This window comes from Ambystoma mexicanum, chromosome 2p, assembly GCF_040938575.1.
Source record: "Ambystoma mexicanum isolate Mex_15411 chromosome 2p, UKY_AmexF1_1, whole genome shotgun sequence".
NCBI classification, from domain to species: Eukaryota; Metazoa; Chordata; class Amphibia; order Caudata; family Ambystomatidae; genus Ambystoma; species Ambystoma mexicanum.
The window spans coordinates 664,049,939-664,072,271 of record NC_090923.1 but is presented as its reverse complement, the minus strand read 5'-3'; the positions used below and the strand labels follow the sequence as shown (position 1 = coordinate 664,072,271).

The 22,333-nt window shown below is 46.0% G+C and overlaps 1 protein-coding gene across 2 annotated transcripts in view; it reads right to left on the bottom strand.

Annotated features, from left to right (window-relative positions):
- Window positions 1-22,333, bottom strand: part of PAK4 (p21 (RAC1) activated kinase 4) — a 401,050-nt gene that overhangs the window by 50,808 nt on the left and 327,909 nt on the right. For both annotated transcript variants that reach the window (XM_069644235.1, XM_069644236.1), the window contains one exon: window positions 17,086-17,212. In XM_069644235.1, coding sequence (XP_069500336.1) covers window positions 17,086-17,212 — 127 coding nt within the window. The remainder of the gene's footprint in view (window positions 1-17,085; window positions 17,213-22,333) is intronic.

The following is a 22,333-nucleotide window of genomic DNA, read 5'->3' as shown; positions in this document are numbered from 1 at the left end:
GTAAGAGGATAGTCAGTTATGTGTGTAGCTACAATTTGGATTTGTCGTGAAAGGTAGGTACATTCTTATGGCGGAAGTGTTATGCATAGTGTCATACCTGTTGTATGGGAAAGCAGAAGTGTGGCTGTACCTTTGGTAAATTCCAAAAGCGTGCAGTGCGGGACGAAAAATACATTGGCTATAGTGAAATGAAAGCCTAGAATTGGTACATTTGGCAAAATTCTAAGACATCTTGGTTGATGAATTATGGTGGATACATTCTGTCTGCTTACAGCTATTATAGAGTGACTACATTCAAGACACCACTTAACCGTAAAGGCAGCATTCTGCCCACACCTGCTTTCCCTTTAGTGGAACTAATTCTGCAATCGTCTAGAATCCATAACATGGTCACCCTCATGCACGCGACTAAATGTGGCACCCTGATCAAATGCACAACCCTTTCAAGTGCTATACAATGCCCATCACAAGAGATCCTCTGGTGCAAAGGCTACATACGGTCTGTGCAATATAATGACTACCCTCACAAAATCCTCTGAGAGCAACACCCAGGTCGCATTCCAGAATTATTCCAAGTGCAGCACAAAGGCCAACGGCACAAGTCTAATTGTAACATGTTAGCTACAGTAATGAATATTCACAGGGCAAAAACCGTGGCTACACTTCTAAATCATCTAAGAGCGGAAGCAATGGGCACCTTTCTAATAATGTGGTTCAACACATTGGCCACCCTCAGAATACCTCCAGCGAGATACACTGCCAACCCCCCAAAATACATTAATGCAAAAATGCTGCCTACCCCCTATATGTTTAAAGGAAAACTATCTCAAGACAGTGTGTGCTATACGCAAACCACACTGCTCATGCGAAAGGTTAGATCGATGCCAAACAGGTTATATGATCTACTGTCTTGTAGAGAAGGTACTGAAAGCCATCTGAAAGATGGCACAGGGTGCCTAGCAAAGTATGTGCAACGCTTAACCTTATATACGCTTGTCCGCACTTCATGAGCAAGTGTAATGGTTTGATAAATTGACTTGAAAAAGGCAGCCGCCTTGAGTGCTTGTTTCAACAGCTAGTACAATACACCTCACTTTATTTTTGAAATGTGAAGTGCCTAAAATAGTCTATAATGGCACGCAGTTAAATCCAAATGACTATCTAATCAGTTGTATAAAGTATCTTTTTCAACGTTAAATGAAAGGACGTTCAGCTATTTAACATTTAATTGTTGTACTGTTGCTTTCAATGGCTTAGAATTAAACATGTGAGCTCTGATAAACCAACTCCGCCTGTCCTCTTTCTTCGGAAGACCAGGTATCATGTAATGCACAGTAAGTTGCAGTCTGTGTTGTCTCAGGGTCCTTGGTGTGATGTCTGTTGGGTGTACCACTCCAGTACCGAGAGGTGTGCCCTGCTGATATGTGTATATATGTGTTAATCTCCTGAAAAGTGCACAGTACTGCATTGAGGCGTGGGTGTGCTCTTACCTGTGACCACTTGCACGGTGTAGATTTGCAACTTTCAGATGGCCTATATCGGATTATTAGATGACAAGCTTGCAAGTAAATTGCTTTTAGACCACATTCATTCTTTCTGCTTTACAACTTGTGAGATATTTCTCCTGCTTCAAAGTATGGTTAAGGCTTTAAATATGTACTGTACATGCATTCACTAGAAGGAAGCACTTATTTTATATTGCGCAACATTCTTAAAAGTACAATAAAAGTGCAATTTCCATCATAATATATGCATTTTTAGGCTACAGTGCTTAGCCACACATTTAAGGCAATGTTTTATACTTTGAAAGTTGCAGGAGTTGAGTGCACCATAAAATAAGCCTGTCCGGCAAAACATTCAAAAGACAAAATATATCTGTTATGTGGCTGAAAGTCAAATGTATCTGTAAGAAAACACCCAAAACATGGAGAGCTTCTGGGATGAGGCTTGAACGCTGCACTTGTGGGTGCTCACTTCTGCCAGCAGATTTTTTCGAAACTTGAAACCATCAAGGCACTCTCCAGGATGCTTAAGTGCCTAAGAATAACCCGTCTGTGTGCAATGTGGACAGTGCATGCATGCACAGGCACTTCCGCCACTGCTTAATGAAAAGGAGACACCAAGTGGTGAAATGACAGATAAGCCGCATCAGCCGTGCATCAGGGATATCTTGTGGGCAAAATAGCAGTTAGGTATGTTCATGAAAGGACCGTTTCGGACGAATAGAAAGAAAAAAAAAGTGGTATGTTCAAAATCACTCAAATATGTTAATATTTATTTAAACTCATACTATAGATCACAAAATCTGAGTAACGGGTTACTTTGCTCATTTGATTACAATTCCTAGTTATTTCCTGTATATCATTGTCAGAAGCCTAACACCAAAGGTTACACCACATCACCCTGTTACTCCCTCTTGTGTCTGCCAAGTCAACAAACAACTAAGTACTTTTAACAAATAGGTACTCAGTCGAAATCACTGTTTATACATCACATTTTTAATTTCATATACTTTCATATACTTCACAAAAAATCATCATTGTCACAAGCGCCACATGGAACGATTCATTCTATCTTCGGAAGATGCAGACCTTCGATGTCATATTCACTCACATCCTCATGCAGCACTGCCCTTTCCCAAAGAACTTCACTTCCAGTTCTAAGGACTGATCAACATTTTTTTTTTTTTAAATTGATTTAGCTGTTGTGCACAACGCACAGAAACACAGCAACAGATGCGGCACTTAAACAGGTATACAAGTATATGATAACACAATTCAATTCAAGCCACAATTCACAGATCGCCTGTGAAGACCTCATTTCTTATTATGTTTCAGAAAGAGTGGTCACAAAGTACTGCAAACATCTTGACAAACACACAATAAAAGACTGTGTGCACGCTATTGTCATAAGAAAATAAAATATTTATATAGATAAGGCCAATGGAAAATAACTCCATTCACAGGTTAAGTAAAACTAAGTAAGATCAAAGTAACTTTAGGCAACAATTTTCACTCATCAATGACATGGGGAAAGTGCAAATTTTGAGGCCTGGTTTAACAGCTGCTACTTACCTCAGTGGAATTATACTGGCAGTATATCCGCACTACCCAGATACCTGCAGCCTTGAACCTCTTTGTCAATTTATACTTACAAGCGCTGAGGATCGTGACTTTTTCTGCCAATTTGTTCTTTCCTGGTTTAACAGCTCTAAAGGTTCTTGGCTGTTCGGGGAACTTTTTTTAAGAGGATGACAGACCATTTGATGCAAGGCAAGAATAGCTTTTTCTATGTTTTAGGAAAAGGGAACAACGGTAGCTAAAGGGAAGACAAAGGGGACAAGGTTTGAGGAAAACCAGTGAACTCACCTTTGTGAAAAGTACAATATTTGCAGTCCCAATGTTCTAGTCCGATTTCATGGATGGAAGACACTTTGACTCTGATGCCTTTTTTTGTCTTGATCTTCATTTTGGGGTCCTGTCTCCGTCAATGTAAGAAGAAAGAGGAATCCTAAGGTCCAGGAACCAGGGCCAGTGAACGTGTGTTTCAGGGGCTATCCAGGGGTAACGTTCTCTGGAGAATCCCAAAGGTATCAGCCAGTGGTCGACTTTCCCTTTTAGTCCCAAAACCCTCGCATTTCAAGCAGGTTTCTTCTATTCATGCACAGCCTAGGCTGTCAATCACACAGCAGGGTGGCTGTCCTGTAAGGACAGCCAGCCACCCAATCAGGACTAGTTGCATTCAGGCATTCCTAGAGACAAAGGACAGGGGAGTTTTGGGAACCTTCCTCGCATCCTGTCCTTCCAGGCACACTGGAGCCAGAGGCGGGCTTCAGGGCTGAAGCCCGTCAAAGGTACGACAAAGGGCTCCAATCGGTTTTAACGCACCGTAAAACCCAAGAAAGACCTCACAAACAGAAAATGGCAAAAAAAAGAAGACGGGGGGCCTTTTTGACGAAATGGTCGCCCATGTGTGCTGTACTGCAGCTGCGGGTTCAGCCTGTGGTACAAAATCACAATGGTAGGAAAAAGTAAACCACTGCCACCAGCCATTTAAAGTAGTGAGGGTAACATAAAAATGTTACATGAGAATGTAGGATAAGGGGCTATTAGGTAACCCCCACAGCACTGCACATAAAATGGCGTGTGCTGGACCAACAAAGAGAAAATGTAGGTAAAGTCAATTTCACTTTACTATTCTTGGGAACTGCAGTTCACACAAGAAAAGGTATTTAAACCTTATGAGAAATCTAAAGGGATTTTTCTGGGACACTGCACTGAAGGTGCGTCACCATACAAAAAGCAGATGCCTATGGAGTTTGTCAGACTCCAAAAACAGTGAAATCACAAAATCCAAATCAGGTAAAAACACGAGAGAGAGAGACAAATGTCTCACTCACTCCAGGGTTAAAATTAAAAAGTCCCAAGTCCAGCAAAAGAGCTGTGGGTATCCAAGGTTAAAGGGAATTAGCACAGAAATGGGAATTCTCCCGATCACCTAGATCCATGAAAACCAAACAAAGAAGAGCAGAGAGGTGCTGGCTTAAATGCCCATCATCTGGCAATAGGCATGCATTGAAGACCGTTTAGAAAACCTACAAGGATATGATCAGAGTCAAAAACGAACTTCTACAATAAACACATTTCGGAAGCTAATAATGAACCAAAGAAATTGTTTGAAATACTAAAGCTTCTTGAAAAGCCCAAAGCTCAACTGATGCCATTCAACCCTCTAACACAGATTGTACCAGAATAGAACTAGCTTTTCAAGAAAAAATTGTATGTCCCCGATATTGTTCAATCTTATATAATAGCCTTATGCAGTCTCCTTGAGGAATCTGGAGTATTTTGGACCAACTATGCAGATGACGCCCAGTTGTCTTGGAGCTCTCTGGGGACTACGCATCAGACAGCCTAAATCCTCAAAACATCTACAATCTAGAGGACTCCTGGATGGTAGATGACTGGATGTGCCTTAACAAGGGCAAAACCGAGCCACTCATCTTTGGCTCCTCCCAAGCAAGAGCTTAATTCACCAACTACTACCAATCTTTCTCCATCCAGGATTGTAACATCCAAGTAAAAGAGAAAATTGAAACACTTGGCGTGCAAAACGACTGTGCTTTGAGTGCAAAATCCCATGTGAGCCTGGTTACAAAAAACTGTGTATAGCACCTACAATTGGCCAGGAACATTTGCCCGTACCTCACTGAGGACTACTCTGCCACAATCACCCAGGCAACCATTCTATCTAGAATAGATTATTGTAGTTCCCCATTGGTGGGTGCTGATAAAAGAAGTATCCAGAGACTACAGACCGTCCAGAATGACACTGTCCAGATAGTCAAAGAAGTCCAGAGAAGGTGCCACATCTCGACCGACCTACTAGCAGGGCATACATTGGCTCCCTGACGCGACTAGATGTCAATTTAAAGCGGACACTCTACTACACAAGTGCCTCTATCGGAAATCTCCAAGCTACCGGAGATCAACTACCTTGTGGTATAAACCCTTACCATCTCTTAGATCGACGAACACTAAGCGTGTTACTTGCCCCCCTTTAGATCAAAAGGACTTGGTAGGACCTTTGCAAACTGCTTAGCCAATATTTGGAATGGTCGCCCTGTAACCATGTGTTCTGATCCGAACATCAGAACCTTCAGTAAAACACTGAAGACATCCCTCTTTGAGTAATTTTGGCCCCCTTCATTTATACCCACCTCCTGTGTCCCGTGATTGTTGTGGTCTCATGTGTATATGTGCGCCCTGATGCCTTTAGGCTACGGCGCCTTATGAATAAAAAAAACAAAATAAATAGGAGTTACCATGAATTCAGGTGCAGTAAGTCTCGAAAAAATATCCCACCGAGTTTGAGAAAGTAAAGGAAATTATATATAGTTTCCACCACAGGATTCTTCCTCGATTCAGAAATTTGGAAATATTCACTGCTGCCATGATACACTCTGAAACATTTAGCAACATTGGTTTATATAAAAAGTGTAAATAAGGCGAAAAATTAAGTGGTCCCTATAAGCATAAAGGACTTGCGGGTTCATCACAAGTTTGGTGGTAACCCTTAGATGCGGTGGTAACTATTATTGCCGCATTTAAGGGTCCGCCAAATCACGGGTTTGGCAGGATTTACCCCCAGCTCAAGGCAGGGGGTAAATCTGCCGCGAATGATTTTCAGCACGGTAATACCGCCGACGGTAGGCGTGCCGTAAATTCCCCATTGGGCCCAATGGGTAATGGGTAATTCCCAAAATGGGCCCAATGGGAAATTCCTGTTCCGCCAAACCCGTGATCCGGTGCTAATAGCGCCGGGGGGTGGAGGGGGCTTGGCAGTAACTATTAGCCCCGGCGGTAATGCCGCCGGGATACCGCCAAACTCGTGATGAGGCCCTTAGTGTTTACATTGATATTGATATTTTATTTCTATCACGCTCATACATTTCAGAGCACGACAAGGTAAGGGAAGGGGAACAGGGGAGAACAAAAATAACTATCTTACTAGGCTCAGTGACATTGAGAACGTACAAGTGCAAGGTAGAGGGGGAAGGGGGAGAAGGGGAGAAGTGCATGGAAGGGGGAACAAAAGGAGAGTGTGGAGTAAGAAGGAAAAAACAAAAATAATAATAAAATAATAAATAAAAAGGAAAACACCAATGGGAGTGCAGCCAGCAAGTAGCAAGTGCTGGGTTTATGGCAGCAGGCCGGGTAGGTCTGAAAGTGCAGGAAGAAAAGGGGAGGGCTGTATGTGTACAGATACAGACCCGAGTGCAAGGGGTGGCCCGGAGGCAGTGCGTTAGGGTGGCAAGAATAGCCGGTACCTGGGCCCGGAGGACAGAGGGTGGCCAGGTGCATGGTGCCGAGGGAGAGTAGAATCAACGGGGAGAGGAGAAGACAGAAGCAAAGAGGAAGGTTTTGAGGTGCTTCTGGAACCGGAGATGGTTCTCCTCAAGTTTTAGAGTTGCAGGGAGGCTGTTCCAGAGGGAGGCCCCAGCCGAAGACAGATCTACCCCCAGCTCTTTTCTTTGAGAAACAACTGACCCTGAGGGAGTTAGAGGTAGAGGAGCGGAGTGCTCGAGATGGGAGGTATTTGCAGAGGGATAGCTGGGTATTTGCAGAGGGGTATGTTGGACCCAGGCCCCAGAAAGCCTTGTGGATAATGCAGAGGGTTTTGAATTTAATCCTTGCATCCACTGGGAGCCAATGGAGAGATTTCAGAGCTGGAGAGAAACGATCCCAGGGCTTGAGGCCAAGGACAAGTCTTGCAATCCTGTTCTGGATAAAGGACGTAGAGTAGAGGCAGGTAGATTAAGAAAGAGGCTGTTGCAATAGTCCAATTTAGAGAGAACCAGAGCTTGGGAGCCAGTGAGCTTCTGGGGGAATGAGAGGAAAGGAAGAATACCTCTGAAGAGATGCACTAGGAAGTTTGACTTTGATACATCAGCGATGTGGGCGGAGAAGGAGAGTGTGGAATCAAAGGTGACACCAAGGTTCTTGGCCTCGCAGGTGGGGATAGGAGGAGGGCCAAGGGAGGCCGGCCAGAGAGTGAGGGGAAAGGAAGGCGATTGTGTGCCAATGAGGAGGATCTCCGTCTTGCTGGCATTAAGACAAAGATCGTTGGCGGCACACCAATCTTGAATGGCAATTAGGCAATCAGTGATGAGAGAGGTGGAGGAGGGGGCCGAAGGCAGCCTGAAAATGAGTCGAGTGTTGTCTGCGTAGCACTGGAAGTTTGAGCAGAAAATGGCAATACAGCGGGCGAGAGTTGCCAGGTATTGGTTGAAAAGCCAGGGCGAGAGGTTAGACCCCTGGGGAACACCACAGGTGGAGAGGAAGATAGATGATAGGAAGGACCCAAGTTGGACCTGAGAGGGTCGACCAGAGTGGAAAGAGGTCAGCCAGGCCAGAGCCTGATAGGTGATGCCCAAGTTATCCCGGAGACAGTTGAGCAGGATGGTATGGTTGACCGCGAAGGCAGAGGAGAGATCAAGTAGGATGAGAACAGAGGGAATGCTAGAGTCAAGGTTGGAAAGCAGATCATCACGGATGTTCAGGAGAGCAGTTTCCGTGCTTCTGCCAGATCTGAAGCCAGACTGATGGTCATGGAGACAGCCAAAAGAATCAGAATGAAGGTTTAGCTGAGAGATGGCCAGCTTTTCAAGGAGTTTGCCCAAGAAGGGGCTAATGGAAATTGGGCTATAGTTGGCCAGACAAGAGGGATCCGCTGTGGGTTTCTTGAGGAGCGGATGCACAAGGAAGTGCCTACGTTCCTAGGCAACTTTTCTTTGATCTTGCACGCTCCCAAGATGCTCGAATTCGAGAGCCATGTCTTTGTTTTAGATCCAAGACATCGCCATCTTAACTTGGGTTTTCACTTTTTTCCCCCCTTGCACTTAGAGCAAAATCCACATTTAGGTCTTTGGATACCTGCATCCATATACTACAGGCTTCACTATGAGAAGAATCATTTTCCATTTAGGAAAAGTTGTATGTCCTGGGTGGAGGCAAAGCTCTACTTGCCTGTTTTCATGTGATAATTGATTGTCAAACTTTCCAAGGGTACACATTTCAAGTTGTAAAACTATTATGCAGACCTAAAACGTAACTCACCTACTCAGTTTTACACACATACCCGGGACAGCATTTCTTACTCCCTAATGGTGAGGGGCGTGGGCACATTTGGGGACCTGCAAGTGCTATTTGTGATAATATCATGTATTCAATCCCTGCCTCATGCCCAATTCCTCATACTTCTAACGGCTGTGTCTTATTATCCAATTTAATGGAATTTATCAACATCGAAAAAGGTTAGGGGTTTGTCGAGCCATCCAGGTTACAAACCTTCGACTGCAACTTAAACAAAAGCTCAGATAGATTACCCAAATTGTCAATTTGGAGGGCCACTCAATACCATTTTTGATTGCCAATGGACCCCCAAACTGTTGCTTGGAGGCAATGCATGCCCAGCACGCCATGATGACTAGCTTAAGGTTTTTGCAAAACTGCATAAGAGGTGAACACAAACATTCCCTGCCTCCAGGCACCAAAAAGCAGACCAGGTCTACAACAGTGTCTTCTTCACCAGAACCGGCTATTCCTTCACAGCAGGATTCACATAGACCATGCTAACATCTGTTTGCCTTACTGGGAAAGAAGCCATTCAGGAATACCACTGCTGAACTCACCAATCTACCCCAAACCTACAGAAGGTCGGGGGGCGTAGCTAGGCGGCCATGGCGTAAGATGCACTTCAGACCGTCTCCTGCCGATCCGGAATGATCCTTGGGTGCATCGGCACTGTAATCCTGAACATTCGCTACCAAAGACAGTCCAGAGTAGGTGGGAACGCTAGCTGCTTCGAATGACGGCACTCCGCTCAAAATTCATCAAGTATTAGTGCGGCTACCGCGGAAAATTGTGCTGGCGGTGGAGGACAGCGCCCGGAATCAAAGATGGCAGCCGTACAGTCTCTCCGAACAAAGAAACGGAAGGACTGAGGAGGAGGCCTCGCTGGGCATCCTGAGGGACAGCGTCCATGGTCGGCCGAGATGGCGGCTTAGAGGATAATCGTGAAGAGCCCAAGCTGCGCTGCCTATACAGGCAATCATCGGAAACGGGAGTGCACGTGCGCTCCATAGAACTGGCGGCACACAAGCGCCCTGTAGACCTGAAGCAGTCGACACAGGATACTCATGAGGGGCCCTGAGAGGTTGCACATACAGCGGCAGCATCCTCCAGGACTGGAGTGAGGCAGGGGCCAATAGCAGGCCCCCAATATACGGCTGGCCGGCCGGCCGGCGAGACTGCGGGCCTACTCGTTCTACGGCATGGCGACAAGGGGCCAGCAGGTCTCGCTTGTGACCATGGGAATGCCAGACGGCAGGACGGCGTCCAAACTGCTCAAATCCAAGACGAAGCAGCCTACAATGGAAGATTTCACCAAGACCCCGCAACAGGTCGGAAGGGACGACACCTAAAGAATCTACCAGTGGACATCACTCCTACACGCGTCAACCGGCAGATCCTGGAGGCAATTGCAGACCTTAAGGCATCGTGGGAAAGCAAGCTAGAGGCAGCCACTGCCGAGCTTAAGGCAGCGCTGGAGCTCAAAATCGGCGCAGTGCAGGAGGAGGTCAACTTGCTCAGGTTGGACGTGCGGAAAATGGCAGAACGCACAGATGAACTAGAGAAAGCAGTGACCATAAACACGACTGCCCGGACCTCGCACGCCTCGGAGATCCATATCCTGAGGCAGCAGGTGACCAACCTGGAGAATAGAGCAGAGGAGGCCGAAGGACGTGCTCGAAGGAACAATGTGCACATAGTGGGCCTTCCGGAGGGTGAAGAGGGCCCTAACCCGACGGACTATGTTGAGAACATGTGTTGCTTCAGGAAATAGGGGCTGAGATCTTCACGCAAAACTTCGCGGTGGAGCGCGCACTCAGCACTTACGAGGAAGCCCCCCCCCCCCCCGAGGCCGATCATCGCCAAGATTCTAAACTATCAGGACAGGGAGAAGATACTGGAGTATTTCAGGAAGGGGGGCAACATACAAAGGGCCTCCGCGACCATCTCGGCATATCCTGACTATACACTTCAAGTGCAGAGGCGGAGGCTGAACTATGGGACGGTGAAAAGGAGATTACGAGCCGCTGGGTTGCAATACATGTTGATGTACCCTACTAAACTGAAAGTATTCCACAAAACCAAAGCTTTGTTTTTGGAGAGTCCGGAGGATGCGTTGGAATGGTTGGATGGCCAGAATCGCCCAGAGGGTGCGGACGGCCGCAAGAAGGACGATAAGGACAAGTGAGGCTCGATCATGGGACCGAGGTGCTGTACATATTGTGACTCTGGGACTTGATTATAATATAGTGTAGCGGTTTGACGACTCTCAGGGGCGAAGTACTTTATTGCGTTACGAAGGATGCACAATGTACCACGGTAATCATCAGGAGACGAGTGAGAAGCACTCTTGACCCCAATAGTTAGTATATTAGTTAGGTCACCTAATATTGGTGACACCTTGCCGGGTTCCCGACCTCGGCATTTCAAGGTTGGACCAAAAGCGGGGGAGGCTGAGATCCAGGGATGGAGCTGGGCATTAGTTTAGGTGGGGTTGGGGGCGCGAGGGAAGGGGAAGTGTGCAGTGGAGAATAGTTGAGTGGGGGGTGGGGAGCGGGCTAGTTGGAGAGACCAAGTTGGGGGAGGGTGGGGAACGAGCCCAATTTCATGCTGGCCGGGTCTGGAACGGTGACCCAGGGGGCAGGGGGGAGGTGGTACATTTTTCACATGGCTATGGATAGCCTCTGGATTGTAACCTGGAATCTAAGGTCTCAACAGCTACCTGAAAAGGAACAAAGTAATGATGTATCTGAGAAGGCTGAAAGTCGATATAGCATTACTACAGGAGACCCATTTTACTAGGGACAAATTAGAGGTGGTCAAGAGAAAGTGGAGGGGAACTACCTCAGGAGCTACATACTCGGCATATGCAAGGGGGGTGGTCACGTGGGTAGCACCTCATGTACCTTTCCAGCTGCTCCAATCCATGCCAGACCCGGATGGGAGAATGCTAGTGGTGCAGGGGATGTTGGAGAATAGGGAGGTCAACATCGTGAATACATATGCTCCCAATCACGATATAGCGGCCTATTACAGGGCCCTATATGACAAAATTAGCCCCCTAATGGGCAGCGCTACCATCTGGGAAAGACTTTAACTGTACAATAGATCCCAAGATGGACAGGGCCGATAAGAAATTCGAGAGACCATTCCCTGCGTCGAAGGCACTAACGGCCCTACTGCAGGATTTTGATCTAGATGATATTTGGAGGTTGCTGCACCCGGGGGACAGGCAGTACTCGCATCATTCGGCCCCCCATGACTTGTACACCAGATTGGATTACATGTTTGTGTCCTTGGGAATAGCCGGGGAAATGACAGGTTCGGAATACAAGCCCAGAGTGCTCTCGGACCACTCCCCCCTACTGATGGAGTGGAGGTATCGGCCCCCCAGGGCGAGAATCCCGAAGTAGAAACTCAAGAGCTGAGGCCTTGCAGGATACGGGATTTCAAGAGGACCTAAGGGAGGCCATAACTGAATATTTCGATATTAACACTGGCAGTGTGCAGTCGGAGGGCACCTTATGGGAGGCGTTTAAAGTAGTAGTGCAGGGCGTGGCCATATCTAAGTCTAGAGAGCTCCAAGGGGGCATTGAACAGGAGCTACAGGAGACAGAGAGGGAGCTTGAAGAGATAATACACATGGGATGCACCTCACAGGAAGACACGGCGAGGGTGGCCCTAATCCAGCAGGCTAGCAGTGGGCACTGGGACAGGCTCTGTAAGTTAAATTACAAAAAGTACATTGAGAGGCAACATGCAGGAGGAGCTAAACCGGGTAGGTTGCTAGCGTGGCTTTACAAGAACGAAACGCCGCTCCCAGTGAATAGGGAGATAAAGGATGAAGATGGCCAGACCTGGGCTACCCAAGGAGTCAATGAGGGATTTCTCAGATTCTACAGGCGTTTATACGAGGACATGGGGGAGGAGATGGGAAGAGAGACCCAGGAAACCCTGGAGGATATAGGACTGCCCAAGCTTAGTGATCAGGAGCGGGAGGACTTAGACGACCCAATCACTCTTGAAGAACTAGAGATGGTGGTACAGCACCTACCCACGTGTAAGGCCCCAGGGTCAGATGGGCTCCCAAGTGAATTTTATAAAACATACAAGCAGGAGGTGCTCCCCCCACTGCTCGCCATGTTAAACGAGGCGTATGAACAAGGGGAGTTGCCGATGTCCCTGAGGGAGGCGATAATAATCCCACTCCTGAAACCAGGCAAACCAGGCTTGGACTGCGGATCTTACCGATCCTTGTCCATGCTTAACCAGGATAGTAAGATCCTTATTGCCATGTTAGCAAACAGGCTTAAACGCATCATAGGGAAACTGCGCCCCTTATTTTTTGAGGGAGGTGGTGTGGTTGCCCAAAGCTAAGGTGCAGGGAAGGGCAAAGCTCCTAACACTGGGCTGGGAAATCTGGAACAAAACGTGGCAGTTGGTGGGGATCACGATTCTGTGCTCCCCACAGGTGCCAGCGGTATGCGGAGAGGACCCGTAATTGATAATGGCGGTCCGTAAATACTGGGACTCCACGGGACTTGTGACCCTCGGGGATGCATGGCAAGAGGGCGGGGCACTAGATTTCAGTAGGCTGATGGAAGACACCAGAGTGCATGCAGGCCAACACATTACCCATACTAGAATTATTAAACTGGTGTTGGACAGATGGTCTATGGAAGAGTTATCAGAGGAACCAGATAAGGCCATCGAGACAATGTATGATATCTCGCAGGGTGGGCATGAAGTGTCTCGCATATACGAATTACTGATGTCCAGGGTGGGTAAGGAGGTGTTGCAATTGAGACGGGATTGGAGGATGAGGCGGGAGAACCCCTACTAGATGGACAATGGGACAGAGTTCAGAGGTACCACAAGAAGGTGTCTCGCAACGCAAGGTTTCAGCAGATACAGCTGTAGGTCACACATAGGGCATATATGACCCCCGGTAAGATTGCCCAGTTTGGGAACCAAGCGGCGCAAAAGTGTCCACGATGTGGAGAGGCGGGAGCGGGGCTAGTACATATGTTCTGGGTTTGCCCGGAGGTGGGCAGATTCTGTACAGAGATCAAGTTGCGCCTAGCGGAGAAAGGGATCACATTGGAGGTGGAATCAGTGTGGGCATGTTTGCTGGGGGTGTTCGCCAGACCGTGTAACCTGAAGCATGTTAGCAAAATGAAGGACCTGGCCTACATTCTGGCCAAACGTAGAATTGCAACGTGCTGGAAGGCCGCCCAGCACCCCAGAATAGAGGCGTGATGGACGGACCTCCTAAAATGGGCGGACGCTGAAACGACGGTCTGGTATGAAGCAATCAGCAGGGGTGGGGAGGAATAAGTGGGACCATTGATTGAATGGAGGCAACTGGTGTCCACACTAGCAGGCACCCCCAAGGCGGGTCCCGATGGGGACTCCACGCAGGAGATGTGAGAGCACAATGAGATATTTTGGCAGGCGGCATGGAAATAGGGGCTCGAGGTAATGGGGAGGGAGGGGGAGGACCGTAATGTTTGATGTATGACTATATCGCAACAGACTTGAATGTAAACGTCCTCTAAGTTGTAATGTTTGGTGTGTTGGTTATAAAAAATAAAAAATATTTATTAAAAAAAATAAAGCCTACAGAAGGTCCTCGGCAGGTTGGATCCAAAAAAGGGTCTTACGTTTTTATATTGCCAGTACAAGTCATTTCAGAAAATAGGACCAGCTTTTCGTCTGTTACACCGACCCTAAATTGGCAAAAGGAGTGACAAAGCATAGCACTATTCAAGATGGATAGTTTGTGCATCTCAGAATGATACACTATGCTAGGAAAAGACATCCCTTAAGGATTGAGAGCACACTCTACTAGAGGAAGAGCTGCAACGTCATCACTCCAGAGAGGAGTATCGAGTTTAGGCCTTTGTCAGGCTGAACCATGGTCTTAAATTTACACTTTCAGAAAACACGATTGTTTAGATGCTCGGTCATGTGCGGACACCCATTCTGGTAGTGCCGTCTTACAAAATGCATTTGGCTAATATCAATGTGAGTTCGTTTCCCTCCTCCTTCAAAAATGGTACAGCTATTGGAGTCTATCTCAGATGAGAAATACGTGGGAGGACCCAATCCATTACAATAGTGAATGACTTATCTTTGGTAGTATTCTTTCTGATTCATGTTCCTCCAACGGATGCCTCATCAATCTCCCATCCTGCCCCTCATATGGAGATTGCTCTCCATTTTGCTCTTCAAGTGTCTCTATAGTAAATAAGGCTTTGAACAATAATTCAGGAGGCTGAGCACGTGGAAAAACAATTGAACTGAGGTCATGGGGCGCAATGCCAGCTACTTACATCGAAGAGCACTGAGGGACCTCAAAGCCAATGTCCCACAGCACTCCCTGCTGTCGGAAAAGGTTTGCGATCTGCTAAAGCAGGAGAAGTAAATTTAAGACTATGGAATCTGTAGGAGGACAAAATCCATTACAAAATAATGTAATTGAAAGCTATACGAACAGGCTGGAATTTTCTGCAGACCTAACCCCAAACAATCAATTCCAGTCTGGTCTTGTGGATGCAAGGCAGGTGGCACTGGACATGCCTGAGGCAGCAGTACATTAGACGGACACAGCTGTCTGAGGAATATGTATGGGGCTAGACTCCATACAAAGAATGGCAAAGTTCCAGTATGCCAAGAACCTCTGGGGCATCTTGGTCCTCCCATTTGATGGGATCTAGTCAATTCTGTTCATTAACCAATAGTAAGCTCAATACATCAAAGATCGATACTCGGAGCCATGTTCCTGTTTGAAAATCTTTCCTACTCGGGTGAAGGATTGCAACTGACAAATGACAGGCTTTGAGGGAGAGCATGTCCCAACAGTTGCCCCTCTGGTGCCCACCCCATTCGACCCCCAGTATTTTTCCTGAGGTACGTTTAGGAAGGGAAAAAGAAGATTGTGCGTCTGAGGCATGATTAGTAGGTTTTTGTTTCCTTTGCTTTTCCTGCCCAAGAGATTCACGATTGTAACTCTAGCCCAGATCATTTGATTCCAACATTTGGGTGACTGGTTCTGCATTTTCGATTTAAAAACATGCTCATTTCTACATACCAATATGGTCTGCCAACCAGAAAGTCCTTTGGTTTATATGGAAAGGAGTTCCGTACAAGGTCTTCCCCTTTCACAACAGCACAGCCAACTGGATATTCGAACGTCATATGGTCTGCAACATTTCGGCCACATTTGGAGGGAATGCACATATATCAAGCTCTTGTTTGTTCAACCAGTATGCATGGAGTGTTGCAGGGAGGCCCAGCAGATCCCGTTCAATCTCACATTCTAGCCAGACCATCAATAGTAGGAGGTACACTGTCAAACCAACCTAGACAATTTCCTTCAGCGATTGTGTTTGGGACAGGATTCACAAGAAGGGGTTTACTTTCCTCCATAGTGTTTAGGTCTTTCAAATGATATGCTTGATTTGTCTGTAAGACATATTCTCTGAGCACTTCAAGCGCCAAGACTGCTTCTTGCCTGCGGGCCATATATGCATTATTGGGTGTGGCTCATTCAGGTATGATGCCAGTGCACTGGAATGAAGTTGCAGTCAACAACACCCCTTCAACTCATTTCCTGGTGATCCTAAAAAGCAACCAGTTCAAGGGTATACATTATCAGCTTCCAGGACGTTCCATGGACGAAGCATGGTCCATGCTCATGCCTTTAACATGCACAAGTCCTTGTAATCCAGCTTCATGGCTTAAACTCAGAGGAACAGTCAATCTTTAAAATCCTTTAACTAGGTTTCTTGGTGCAGTCACCTCCATCTCGCAGAGCGATTTAGTATCTCCCAATAGATTGTAGAGTATTACTAGTAAATAATTCTCTTTTCTCCATACAGCCCTCCGTCTATATTGTCAATAAAAATCAATTCCCAGTTGTAATCTAAGAAGGAGGGGTCGAACAGAGTGAGGATAAACACTTTCAAAACAGGCCTACTTGAAAAGAGCAGTTTAAAGATCCTCCTGAACCGCAGGAGGCTTGACACTGCTATTGAGAAGATTTGCAAACATTTTCAAGAGATGGGTTCACCAGTCCTGCATCAATACAACACAGCACCACCTACATCAAACTCAGAGCCCCACGTAGTTTGCACCATCCCCACCCCACTCAGCGCCATTTCCATAACCCCACCTACATTTTGTTCCAACCACATTAATCTCAATAAACCATAGACCAAATACTCACACCTACCCCATTCCTCACAATAGCTATACTTGCACCTCTTCAAAATACCAAATTACATCTTCCTGCCCCAACACATTCCCATTCATGATTGTTTCTTCCCACTTCAACCCGGTCACTTGCATTTGGTCTCATTCTTACATAAACCCCTAGTACTGCAGATCAGACTTTTCCCCTTAATCTGCATTCTTGCTCCCAATACACATTCATAAAAATAGTGCTTACTCTGCCATCATGTGTCAGAAGAATCGAATCACTTTTGATGTCTCGATGGATGACCCCTTGTGCATGCAGGACAGACAACGCCTTCAGGACGGACAAACACACTGCTGCAATCTGTTCTTCATTCATCCTGCAAGCAGAGACAGAAAGAAAATGACAGAAATGTGTTAATAGTTATCTGGGATAATTAATACTATAACCTGTCAATGTTTACCATCTCCAAATTTGGATGTTTTCTGCACATGTGAAACATTGATTAGCCTAATTGCAGCACCGAGGTAAGACCGACAGTGCCTGGAGATACAAGATTTATTTTGCCATAATCACTAGCTGGTCAGCTTATACCGGTCTGAAAAACAATTGAGGGCCTTCACCTAGGGCTGCAGTGCAATTGTCATTCGAGTGTTTATCGTCGTTAGACACCCCCAACCCTTCCCAGGGTGTCTAGTGGGTTGCTTATGCAGAGGGAAGCTATCATTTTTTTTAAAGTTCTGTGCGAGACAGGCATGGCACCAGAAGATAGACAGACAAGGAATCAAGTTTATAAAACCTTTATTAAATAGAAGGGGGGGTTGGAAACTGCCTAACTTGCCCCATTTCTATAATGGGAGTAGTCTTGACCATTAAACTAAAGTCAAAAGTAGTCAAATGTCTGTCTGTCAAAACAATAAAGCAGTCTGTGTCAAACCTATGCTTGCCCTAACTTTCTATATGACAATAATGTGTATAGGATTGGATAAGTGTAAATCAAAGTACTATCAGGATGGCTCAGGAACTGTTCCACAGCTCCCTTCCCCAAGCTGGAGCTACTCGGGTCTCACAAAGTTCCAAGTTTCTAGAATTCAATAACTCAAAAACAAAGTTCCTTCATGTTAACAAAAGCTATCTTCCTTCAACAGCGCTTTTTGTTACCGTCGTTCAGGAAGTTCATACTTTACATTTCACACATTTGAGATTATTCGATTCCCCTTCCATCTGGTTTCTTCCAGGGTCTCCTTCCCCCTTAAATCTCAATACTTTCTGATTCAATAACTCTAATAACCATTTTCACGTATTCAACAAGGGAGTTCCCTTCCCGAACAGTTAATTACTTTCAACAATTCTTCCCATTAGATACTTTCGACAAACGCATAGTATTCCTCAGCCCTGTGCGGGACCACTCTGATACTAAAGCTTCCACAGGATCGTGTCCCCAGCACCTTCTGTTAGGCAAGATTGTATGCAGTACACTTTGGGTGCACTACAACAACCCTGACCTTCTGGCAATAGGAAGCCAACCTTTGGTATAAACCTGTACTACACAGGTTGGTAGCGTGTTCAGCAGCCAGGCTCATCTCAAGAGGGGTCAATGTGAGCTGTAGGGGAGTTATGACATTTTTATATCACTTTTGCACTTTGTAAATTCGGAGGTCGGTGGAAATGAAAAGTTAGACGTAGGAAAAAGGTTAACAGGTTCTCAGAGCATGTGAGCACTTTTAAATCTTCCAATGAAGGCTAAATAAACCCTTTCCCAGGAATATTAGTTAAAAACCTATGAGGGACAGTTAGAATCAAAGTCAACAGACTAGAAGAGCATGCAGGGAGCCAGGACGGCCACAGTCCTTTTGAGCAAAGTCTGTGGAGCTGAGGCACTTCTTAGATAACAAAATGTCTTGCACAAAGTTAGAGAGTGTGTTGTAGAAAATCACTGTTGGGTCACAAGCTGTTACACTTGTGGAAGTTAGAGTCGAGATCAACTCTAGAAATACAGCTACTGCAAATCTCAACTGAGAAGAGAAAGCTACAGACAAGTACCCCTTAGTTAGAACAGTAACTTAGGTTAGAAGAGTATCCAGCTGGCTTCTGTCTTGGTTGCAGTGTTGCAGATCCTGTGTTCCTGGGCCTCAGTCGTGGGGACAAGAGGGAGGATGTCTGGAGGACTTCTGCACAGCAGTTCGAAGGTCAGTGGCAGCTACAGGCTCTCTATTCAATTCAGAGGCACTTCACCGTTTCATTGCGCGGTAAACAGCACCACCGCAGATCTTGGACACCGGTTGGGCTTCCTTCACTCCTCGAGTTCAGCACTCTGGTGAGGTGACTCTAGCTTGGGTAGTCCTGCTTCGGGAGGGTGTCTTCAGGAGACTCCTGGAACTTTTGGCCGGCTTACAGACGTTGCACTCGACTACGGATTTCTCGACCCCTGGCACTCGGTTCTAGCAGCAGCAAAGAAGTACAGGCAGTTGGGGAAGGTCTTCCAGCAAAGTTCATCTCGGGGTTAGTTGGTCTCACTAACCCAAGGGAAGAAATCATCTTTCCGGAGCTTCTCATGTCAATTAGGAAAAGGAGTTTCAGCACAGCAGCAGGGCTTCACCAGGCAGCTAAACGGTCCAGGAGACTGCAGCAAGTTTCTCTTCACGATTCCTTCGTCGGATGTTTCGTCCAGTGGTCGTCTATCTTTAATCAAAGAAACCTCGCCTTTTAAGCAAGTTTCTCCCATTCGTGCACAGCCTAGCTGTCACTTAAACAACAGGTGTCTGCCTGCAAGGACATCCAGCCAATCAGGACTGGGTGCATTCAGGTAACCTTGTAGACAAAGGACGGGGGAGTTTCCGGCACCTCCCTCACTTCCTGCCCTGTCAGACACACTGGAGCCAGAGGCGGGTTTCAGTACTGAAGACCACCAAAGGCAAAACGAACAAAGGGCTTAAACCTGGTTTGCCGCGCAGTGTAAAACCCAAGAAAGACCTAACAAACAAGAAATGGTGAAAAAAGAAGACCGGGGCCCATTTTGACAATAGTCACTCATGGGTGCTATACTGCAGCTGAGGATTCAGCCTGCGGTAGAAAAGCATAATGGTAGGAAAATTAAACCACTGCCACCAACCATTTAAAGTAGTGAGGGTAATAAAAAGGGTTACATGAGTAAGTAGGAAAAGGGGCTACTAAGTAACCCCCCTAGCACTCAGCATAAAATGGTATGTGCTGGACCTACAAAGAGAAAAGGTAAATAAAGTCAATTTCACTTTACTATTCTTGGGAACAGTAGTTCACACACAAAAAAGGTATTTATACCTTATGCGAACTCTAAAGGATTTCTCTGTGACACTGCACTGAAGGTGTTGTGTGTCACCATACAAAAAGTAGATGCCTATGGAGTGTGTCAGACTCCAAAAACTAAGGAAACACATAATCCAAATCAGATCAAAATACATGAGAAAGTGAGAAAAAGTGCTCACTCTCTCCAGGGTTAAAAAATGTCCTAAAGTCCAGCAAAAGAGCTAGGGGTCTCTAATGTTGAAGGGAATTAGTACAAAAATGATAATACTCCCTAACACTCTTGGAGGGTGTCATGAGCCAGATGGAATTAACATAACATAACTTTGGCCTAAATAATCTAACATACTCAAAGAAGTTGGCAAAACACGGTTTTATTATCACTCCAAATAAAAAAGGGAACTCTGGCGATTACCAACGGCAGCTCACACACATTCAATGCATTTCAGTTACACAAAACGCTTTATACCTCGATGTACGTCAGCTATGAAGTCATCCTGTGTGGCAAATAGCAAAACCTATCGGGTGAGGGGATTGGTTAATGGATACATCTACATACATATATATATATGTTAGTGATAACATTGGATGCCTCCTAACGGGTAGGCACGCCTTGGACAACCCCAACTACGGAAAATACAGAAAACTACAGCAGTGGATAGGCTGGTGCAACAATGTATAGTCCATTGTTGCATAAACCCTTACTATTGCTCTCCTCGGTCTCTTGCACGAATTAGTATTCGAGTGCCTGTCTGTTCCTGAAGCTTGGTTTCTTTGCCCAAGGTTTCCTGCTTGCTTATACAAAACACACGTGCATCTTCACAAAATGGCAACTTTGCCTGTATTCTACTTACTACTTTAACAGGCCCCTATTATAGTCTTATTACCTTGTGTTTCAGCATACGTACACCAGTTATACTTTGCCATTCATCTTCTTGTCACGTAGTACTTCTTCACATTCACATGTGCTTTTACTTTGTTTCTTTAGTTATATACAGGGCAATCAGCGGACAAGGAGCTGAATTCCTGCAAAAGAAACTAACAATCTACAAGTCAACGAGACTCCTCAGATCAAGCAACGAAATCTGCCTGCAAGAAAAACCATACCTTAAGAAAAAACTTGGGGGCTCCTCGTTCTCCCACTTAGCTGCAAAAACCTGGAACAACATCCCGAAAGAAATAAGAAACATCACAGACCACTTACAATTCAGGAAATTAATAAAAACCTGGCTCTTCAACATCACAGATGGAAACTGAAAAACCAAAAAGACCGAACGAGAAACACGATGGAAAGGATGACAAATCTAGGACAATGACAACATCTAAAACCAAATAAAGAAACTCCTACTACAAAATGGAGCCGACACTATGTCTAATAGCACACAGACGACACCCATAAGGACATAATCCAACGTCCCTAGCCAACTCCCAGCGAACTAATCTAGGATGACAATGACAACATCTAGAACTGAATAAAGAAACTCTTAATATAACAAGAGAGGCTACACCCATAAGGACAGAATCCAGCATCCCTAGCCAACTCCCAGTGAACAACCGTCACCCGCTCGATAAATGCTACAATAGACCATACCTCTATAAAGTTCGGTGAACATTAGCACTTGCCACACTAATTAAGCTATAGATATTGGCAGGGCATGGACCAAAGAGTGGTGAATGCAGGCAGACTCCGCCCTTAACATAAGTGCACGCGTTAGCATTTCGACATACCAAAGGGGGTAGAAGCGGTAACTTGAATGAGCAACCAAATAAGATGAAGAATGCTGAGCAGGCCTCAACACCTGGAGGGAGTAAACCCGGGCTAACTAATGCCGATCCTCCTACTAGATTAGGAATGCTCCCTGGGCTAGACTGCAAGAGACGCACTAATGCCAGCCCGCCCCGCATACAAACAGGGGCCACATAGGCAGCCGGTTGCCCAACCTGGGCAAGGGTATGCATATGAATGGATACCATACTGGAAAGGGACCGCGAGTGTCGTACATCCCCCAAGCTGGACATGGACACGGAGACGCCCAACACCCCACCTGATTAGAAATACGGAATTTGCACCTCACTTCAAGCCTTGAATGCCAACTAACCAACCCATTAACAACTTCACCCTCTGCATACACCTCTCAAATTCTAACCAAACACAACCACACACTTACAACACAGCAATCCGCACAAACTTCACCACACTGCAACAACAAAACAAAGC